The 8924-nt window shown below is 37.6% G+C and overlaps 2 protein-coding genes across 2 annotated transcripts; one reads left to right on the top strand and one right to left on the bottom strand.

The window, feature by feature from the left end:
- Position 1: 1 nt before the first annotated feature.
- On the top strand, positions 2-1784 carry LOC122826406 (collagen alpha-1(I) chain-like). Its single transcript, XM_044108216.1, has one exon. It carries the CDS (start codon positions 17-19, stop codon positions 1310-1312), a length of 1296 nt encoding a protein of 431 aa, XP_043964151.1. The 5' UTR covers positions 2-16; the 3' UTR covers positions 1313-1784.
- Positions 1785-2029: 245 nt separating this feature from the next.
- LOC122826407 (CD63 antigen-like) lies at positions 2030-8510 on the bottom strand. Its single transcript, XM_044108217.1, has 9 exons — positions 8348-8510; positions 6923-6979; positions 6262-6381; positions 6110-6184; positions 5936-6031; positions 5736-5852; positions 5108-5140; positions 4203-4286; positions 2030-2858 (listed from the first exon to the last, which is right to left on the bottom strand). Exons 1-9 carry the CDS (start codon positions 8405-8407, stop codon positions 2766-2768), a joined length of 735 nt encoding a protein of 244 aa, XP_043964152.1. The 5' UTR covers positions 8408-8510; the 3' UTR covers positions 2030-2765.
- Positions 8511-8924: the final 414 nt, after the last annotated feature.

Below are 8924 nucleotides of genomic sequence, written 5' to 3'. Positions count from 1 at the left end.
ACATGGCCCCCCTCCCATGGACACACCGCCTGAGAGAGGGGCCAGAGGGGTCAGAGGGGCCAAAGGGGTCAGAGGGGCCAAAGGGGCCAGAGGGGCCAAAGGGGTCAGAGGGGCCAAAGGGGCCAGAGGGGCCAGAGGGGCCAAAGGGGCCAGAGGGGTCAGAGGGGCCAAAGGGGTCAGAGGGGCCAAAGGGGCCAGAGGGGCCAAAGGGGTCAGAGGGGCCAAAGGGGTCAGAGGGGCCAAAGGGGCCAGAGGGGCCAGAGGGGCCAAAGGGGTCAGAGGGGCCAAAGGGGCCAGAGGGGCCAAAGGGGTCAGAGGGGCCAAAGGGGTCAGAGGGGCCAGAGGAGCCAAAGGGGCCAGAGGGGCCAAAGGGGCCAAAGGGGTCAGAGGGGCCAAAGGGGTCAGAGGGGCCATAGGGGCCAGAGGGGCCAAAGGGGTCAGAGGGGCCAAAGGGGTCAGAGGGGCCAGAGAGGTCAGAGGGGCCAGAGGAGCCAAAGGGGCCAGAGGGGCCAAAGAGGTCAGAGGGGCCAAAGGGGTCAGAGGGGCCAAAGGGGTCAGAGGGGCCAAAGGGGCCAGAGGGGCCAAAGGGGTTAGAGGGGCCAGAGGGGCCAGAGGAGCCAAAGGGGCCAGAGGGGCCAAAGGGGCCAGAGGGGCCAAAGGGGTCAGAGGGGCCAAAGAGGTCAGAGGGGCCAGAGGGGCCAAAGGGGCCAAAGGGGTCAGAGGGGCCAAAGGGGTCAGAGGGGCCAGAGGGGCCAAAGGGGTCAGAGGGGCCAAAGGGGTCAGAGGGGCCAGAGGGGCCAAAGAGGTCAGAGGGGCCAGAGGAGCCAAAGGGGCCAGAGGGGCCAAAGAGGTCAGAGGGGCCAAAGAGGTCAGAGGGGCCAGAGGGGCCAAAGAGGTCAGAGGGGCCAAAGGGGTCAGAGGGGCCAAAGAGGTCAGAGGGGCCAGAGGGGCCAAAAAGGTCAGAGGGGCCAGAGGAGCCAAAGGGGTCAGAGGGGCCAGAGGAGCCAAAGGGGCCAAAGGGGCCAAAGGGGTCAGAGGGGTCAGAGGGGCCAAAGGGGTCAGAGGGGTCAGAGGGGCCAAAGGGGTCAGAGGGGCCAAAGAGGTCAGAGGGGCCAGAGGAGCCAAAGGGGTCAGAGGGGCCAAAGGGGTCAGAGGGGCCAGAGGAGCCAAAGGGGCCAGAGGGGCCAAAGGGGTCAGAGGGGCCAAAGAGGTCAGAGGGGCCAAAGGGGTCAGAGGGGCCAAAGGGGTCAGAGGGGCCAAAGGGGTCAGAGGGGTCAATCTGACGGCTCAAAATGAAGCAATAACTGAATAATCTACCCAGAGATGAACCAAAAATGTACTTTTTATTTTTACTGAATTTGTTTTGTTTGATTAACTGGGAGATTAGGTTGAATTATTTCATCATTTTTTATGTGTGAGGTTCAGCATCTACTCCCTCTACATCAATTATGGAGATGTTAGACTTTCTACAATAAATTACAGAACAAACTAATCAATATAAAATCCTAGTGAAGGAAAATAACTTCAATTTTAGGATCATTTATGATCAATAAATGCATTTCTTCCAATTATTTTTATAATATTCTTGCTTGTTTGTTTGTAAATGTTGATGCCAGTCCAGATAAATGAGTTCCTAAAACACCAAATTAAATAAATTACATTTGTTTGGCTCTATGTCATAAACACAACTCTGATTTATTATTTGTTTTCACATAATCAGATTCATATTTATTCACAAAACCCAGAGGAAAATGATCTGGAAATAACTTTAAGGACTCTCTTGTGTGAATCTCTTACATAAAAAAACCACAATAATTTTAAAAAACTGATGTTTTCATTGGATTTGGAAATAAGAATAAACTGAATTTAACTTTTAAATGTGCAAAATAAAGACAAACCATAATATATTTCAGTTTGTTGTGGGGTTTTGATCCTGTAGTTTATCCTTTTATATTAAACCAAAAGTAAATTTAAAAATTCATAAATATTTAGATTCAACACAATATCAAGTAAATGTGTGGAAATGTTGCTTTTATTTTAACAATTTTAATACTTTTACAGAATATCGTGGAAATGTCTGGAAATGTTTTGTTTTTTCATTTAAACAACAGTTTCATAGTTTAAAACATTTATTTACATCATTAATCCAAACTTTAGAGCCTAAACAGATCATCTCATTTTTATCAGGCGAACATCCAGAAATACAAAAGGCCACAAATAATTTAAAAATGAAAATAATATTTAATTTTTACTGTTAGAAATGTGTTGTCATGTTTGAAGAGCCACCACTTTATTGAGATTTTTAGGTTTTAAAGTAAAGAAAACACAAATTTTGCAAAACGGTGGACAGATTTTGTAGAAATTTGTGAAAAATGATGTGAGAAAATAAAAAAGATATTATTTCCAACAAACTAATAAGAAAATAGATGTAAAAATGTTACTTTTAAAGTCATTATGCTGTGAAAATGATTCCATCAAAATGTTCTATAATCTGCTTTAGTGATTGTTTTGCCAACTTATAAAAACCCCAAAAAGCATAAAAATGAATTTAAATGTTTTTCATGGAAATATTCAGATTTTTTTTCTGCGTTTCACAGATTAATACAATTCAGCAACAAAACAAAAAGACGTAAAAAAATAAATGTTCATACAAAAGTCAGTGATGCAAACTCAAAAAGAGAGGAAGGCGTCTCCTGCAGGAGGATTTAGATGATGAAGTCCTCTGGCGACGTTTCAGAGGTCAGAGGTCAACGCTCAGGTCGGCCTCAGTAGCCCTTCATGGCGATGGGCGGCCCCCCCATGCTGTCGTGACGTCGGATCTGATGGACCATCAGGATGGAGATCAGCAGGCCCAACAGCTGGAAGGACAGAGAAACTCACAAATTAAAACATGCTTAAATTATTAGGTCACATGTATCAATTTAACAACAAAAAATAAGCAATAAATTTATTTTTAATGCCCCTCAATGAGTGTTAACCAAAATATGTAAAGAAAAATCAACTTTGAGGATGTTTTAATTCACCGTTTCATTAATATTACATCTAATTAACATAAATCACACAGTCTGATTTTAGTTGGCGATAAATTATCTGGTGGAAAACGTTATTATCAGATATTATATTATGACTTTGTTACCAGATAATACAATTTTCAACAAAATCCTCTTTTCATTATCAGAAAATATGTAATACTTCATGTTAATCACATCAGATATTATTTTATTACCACTGATCTCAGGTTTTTTTCTTTGGTTCTTGTCAACTTTTCCATTTTTTGCTACTTTTCTGGCTTGAGGAGCAAATTGTCAGAAATAATATTTAAATCAATTATTTTAACTCATGCTTTATTTTTGAAATTGAACAACAGGAAACAAAAATTATGATGAAAAATTTAAGTAGAGAAAGATTTAAGTGATTAGATTTTTTTGTTTTTCAGAGCCACAGCGCCTCCTGGTGGCGCAGAGAAAACTGGCTTATTTTTCTAATCACGTTTAGCCTGTTTAGCTTAGCATAGTTTAGCTGTAAACAACTTTACTTTTAGCGCTTTTATGCTAACTCTGTTAAACTTAACTATCAACTTAAGGTCAAAATAACTGAACAACTGAATATTTACCCATTTCTTCCCTTATAAAGAGTTTTTATTTTAGTCTGAAGTTGCTTTTCCTTCTTATTAAACTTCACGCTGCGGAGTCACCACAAAATCCCTTGCAGATATTTATAACTTACTTCAACAAAATTAGTGATTTTAATAAAAATAATTTAAAAAAACAACAGAGGCAGAAATCATCAGTGATCAGGACACAGTCTGATATTTATAATCTGATGCTGATGTTTTTAAAGATTAAATATTCCCTTATTTTTCTTTTTACCAACAGTTCTCATAATAATATTATGACATCATTCTGGTAATAATGTCAAAATATTACCAAAATATAATATTTTGGCAACTTTCTCCTCATTTTATTTTCTAAATTTATCTATTTTTCTTTCTTGGCCAAATCCTAATACTTTATTTGTACTTTTTAAAAACCTGTTTAAATCACAATAAATTGTGAAACTCTGCCCCCTGTTGGCAGAAAACTGTATCTGCAGCCTTGAAATGCCAAATCCAGGAGTTATTACAAGTTGTTTTATAGTTTCTGCAGCACAACCACATACTGTGAAGAAATTATTTTATAAATTTAAATATCAGTGGGACTTACTGCAGTGACAGCGAATCCAAACAGGAAACCCAGGGAGATCTTGAATAAAATGTCCATTAAGTAAAAGATGCTACCGCTGCAGGACTGCAGAGGAGAGAGTGGGAAATAAAACGATAAGATTTAAACATTCGACAGGATATCAGGGCCGTTCACACGGAAAACAGGAGAAAAAAAAGTCTGAAAATTTCTAGGAAAAACAAGGAAATTCCTCCGTTTGAAAAGGTTTAAAAACATTTTAGGTAAATCTCAGAAATTAAAAAAGAAAATGTGGAAATTTTGGAACGTTGAACATTTTCTACTATTAGAAAAAACAAGAAAATTTCTCAGTTTGAAAAGTCAAAAGTTGGCTAGAAAAAAAATCTGATTAATCTAAAATCTTTTCAGAAAGAAAACTCAGAGGTAGAAAATGTCCAACTTTTGAAACTCAGAAATTGCTGTTTTTTTCTAGAGAATTTCCAAGATCTATTCTAAACTTTCTTAGATTATTTTCTAGCAAATTAGCAATTTTTGAGACTCAGACATTTCCAATTCTTTCCTAGAAAATTTCAGATTTTTTTTAAAGCAAATTTGTAATATTTAAATCTCAGAATTTCCTCTTTTTTTTTTCAAGAAAATGTCAAAGTGTTTCTAGAAAACCACCAGTTTCCATTTCTTAAAAAGTTTGCAATTTTGAAACCAAAGTTTTCAAATTTTTTTCTAGTAAATTTGTGACTTTAAAAACTAAAAATTTCCAATTTTTCCAAGAACATTTTCAAGTTCTTTATAGAAAATCTCAAATGTTTGTCTGGCAAATTGGCATCATTTCAAACTCAGATGTTTTTCCAGAAAACTTGTGAGATTTTTATGTTCAGAGGCCCGAATGAGGCCAACATGAGCAGAACGTTGCTGATAATCTGAATTAATACCTCAGAGTAGATCAGAGCCGGTCCTGAAGTTCCCTGCAGGAAAACAACAACAACACAGAAACCAAAAATACCATGAAAACACAGATTGGAGCATCCTCCAAAAATCTGATTAAAAATATCAATAATAAAAATAAAAGAAATAAAATAAAAAATGTATTCATTAAAAAATATTGCTATTTAACATCATTGCACTTGTGTGAATTAAAAGGACAAATAAAAAATGGTTAAAATCTCAGAATTCATAGATTTATGTAACAAATAAAAATAATAAGTAAAGTAATGAATAATAAAATCTATGCATAAAATATTAATTTCAAAATGTAAAAATAAAACTAAAAAAGCAATTAAAACATTTAAATAAACTAGAACAAAATGCCTTCTTATGTTTGGAGAAAACTGTCCTCTGTGAATAATAATAGTAGTTTAAATAAAATTAAAGAATTAAAAATGAGATTCATGTAAAATAAATAAACTAATCAATGAATTCAAATTAAAAATGAATTAAAAATGTAAATATATATTAAGCATTCTAAAATAATTATAATAAGATAAAATGATAAATAAATAACAATAAAGCTGATAAGATAAAATAAAGTAAAAGTGTCTCTGTGTGACCCTGAATACGTACCACAGGTTTGGATTTACAGGTTGTGGTTCTGAACAGTCCGTTGGTGTCGCTGCATCCACAGGAGTCTGGGATTTCGCTGCCCCAGTCCGCCGCGCTCACCACGCCACAGCACTTCACCTGCAAACACACACACACCTGACTGGAGACTTCTGCACAAAACCTAAAGCATCCAGGCCATCAGGAGGGACTCGGACTCTTACTGCGACTTGAAGGGCCTCCAGCATTTGCCGCGACTCTTCATCTTTCATGATAGGCTCGACAAATTCTTTGGATTTACTGTCATAGTTTTGTTTCAGCTAAAAGATAAAAAACAAAACTGTTAGCATGAAACCGAACTGAAGTTCGTAACGAACCAGAGGTTTATAGCAGGTTACCGAGTTTCTCAAAACAGCCACAACAGTCCCAAAGATTAGCATGATGATCATCCCAATCCCCATGAAACCTGCAAACTGCACAAAACAAGTTCAGGTCGCGTTTGCTGACTCATAATCTCATGTTTCTGTAGCATTCAGACTTTTCTACGTACTATTTTGAGGAAAAGCTCCTTCTCTGAGCAGGCGGCAAAGATTCCCAGAGCGGAGATGCCGAAGATGCCGAGGGTGATGACCCAGATCCAGCCCACGCCTGGGCCTCCGAATGTCGACATCTGATTGGTTGGGAAGCAAAAGAACAGTTCACAGCGAAACTTCAAATGATTCATTACCTTTTCTTCAAAGTTTCCAGTCCAGTTCGAGTCAGAAAGACATTTAAAAACAACCACAGTGGACCAAAGTCTACTGGAAACTAAATATAAAACAAAAACAAATAAAAACACTGTCTTCAGTTAGAGGCTTCTTCAGATTCACTGTAACACAGACTGCTACAGGAGATTTTTCCTGCCCATAGCCAGGATAATAAGAGAATAAAGTCACAAAATTTTGGTTTATTCTTGTAATATTACAACTTTGTTCTGTATTATTGCAACTTTATTTTCGTAATTTGACAAAACTATGTGTCAGTAGTAGTTGTGTGAAACACATTGTGCTGTGGAGCGCCCCCTGTTGGTTCGGAGTCTCTAGCTTCAAGTTGCTTGTCATGCATTAATGCACAGGATCTGACGCAACTACTTGGTTCTTCTTTTTTTACCTTATCCAAACAGGAAATATATATTTGAGACTTTTACTCTGAATAATATTTTCATAGTTTACCTTGATTGAGGTAGCAGTAGCCTGTACTGCGATGTATATCAGCACACATCCGACGATCTGGGATGGAAAGAAAAACTGAATTCAACGCAAATAAAACTATTTTTGCTTCATTTGAAATTCACAAAAAGTTACTCATATGAAAGGGAACCAAAAAAGTTTTATTTGTTGACAAAATTATAAATAAAACATTTTTTTAAATCTTTTTATGTATTTTATTAATAAATCATTAGAACAAAAAAAGTAAAGAATCCCAGATTGTTTTAGGGGTTTATTTTACTGTGACAGACTGGCAACCTGTCCAGGGTGAACCCCGCCTCTCGCCCGGAACGTTAGCTGGAGAGGAACCAGCAACCCTCCTGACCCCATTAGGGACAAAGGGTGAATAGAAAATGGATGGATGGATGGATAGTTTATTTTAGTGGTACATTCTGATGTAATTTTAGCTGCAGGACACCAGAGGGCGACAGAGAGCAGAAAATGGGCGACTGTCTGAAGTGCTGCAGCTTCAGAAAAATGCCGGGAACGGAGGATGAAAAACAAAAAAAAAAAAAAAAAAAAAAAAAAAGGCGCGGGGGAGAATAAACAAAAAAAGTTACAAAAAAACTTTATAAATTTACTTTTTAAGCCTTTGTGTTTCATTCTTGCACCAAAAAACTTTTTAAAACTTTTCTTCAAGATTTCTCAAACTCCAAACTTTCATTTTTCTTTCTGTTTTTTGTCTGTTTCATCCAAAAGGAAACCGAAAGAACACAAAGTCTTCAATAGGAAGCACTAAAATACCGTTGGAGACAGAAAACAACAAGAGGGTTTGATGGGCGGAGTGTAACAAGACCCCCAACCCACACACACACACACACACGCACACACACACACACACACACACACACACACACACACGCACACACACGCACGCACACACACACACACACACACACACACACAGTTACTGGAAGTCACTGCTTATTGGACACGAAGTGGACATATTACACATCAGAACATCATGTACTCTGTTCATCCTATGTAACTTTTAACTGTAATAATTAAATTGGAACTAAGATCTAATTTAACAAATTACAAGTTTTACAGATACATATAAGATTGAAAAGTGAATTAAGAACAATTTGTACATTTTCCATACTCCAGAAATCCAAAATCTTCCATATTTTTCCAATGCAGAATAATTCTGTTAAGATGACTGATAATACGTTTTATGACTAATAATACAGCAAAAGTTCAAAGAAGTCTAAAACTGCAAAAAATAACAAAAAAGCAAAAGTAACTTTTTTGTCTTTTTGTGTTTTATTTAAAAAAAATCTGATTCTTCTTGTTACTCAATATGTTTTATTAAAACTTAACTATTACTAAAAATTAACATTTTCGAGATGCAAAAACATAAAAAGGTTTTTTAAAATAACTTATACTTACTAGAAACAGCACATTAAAGAAGATAAAAAGGCACTTGAGGCATCCGTTTATTTTCCCCATCTTTTCTTTTCACTTTGACACTGAAGAGGAGAAGCAGAGCGGTTGGTTGATCAGGGCAGAGATGCAGTTTGGGTGTGACGCTCAAAAGCTCCTGCACAGAGTCTGAGTGTCTGGGTGGAAATACAACAGCCAATCAGCACGAGCGGCCCCAAGGTTTACATTTGAAGGCATCATTTGACTCATCAACATAACAGGAAATGAAACAGGATGGTGCACAAACAGTTTTGTTTTTGATTGTCTTTAGAATTTAAACAGCTTGAAACTAAACTAAATTAAAAAGTTTTTTTTGGAAAACGTTAAAATAACACAGCCATGCACTAAATATTGTAAACCAGTGCAGGAAAAAAGGCTGGGAAATCTATGTGGGTTTCTACTGCTTCTATAAACAATAAAATAATCAGCAATCCACTTATTGATAAAAACTTCATGTTTTTTGGTGTCTGGAAAATGAGTCATTTCAAAAACTTCAAGAATGTAAAGTCACAAATCAGCAAGCACTGCCCGTCACCTAGCAACC

The sequence above is a fragment of the Gambusia affinis genome, linkage group LG23 (genome assembly GCF_019740435.1).
Source record: "Gambusia affinis linkage group LG23, SWU_Gaff_1.0, whole genome shotgun sequence".
NCBI classification, from domain to species: domain Eukaryota; kingdom Metazoa; phylum Chordata; class Actinopteri; order Cyprinodontiformes; family Poeciliidae; genus Gambusia; species Gambusia affinis.
The sequence above is the reverse complement of the archived record's forward strand: the minus strand, read 5'-3'. Positions and strand labels throughout refer to the sequence as shown.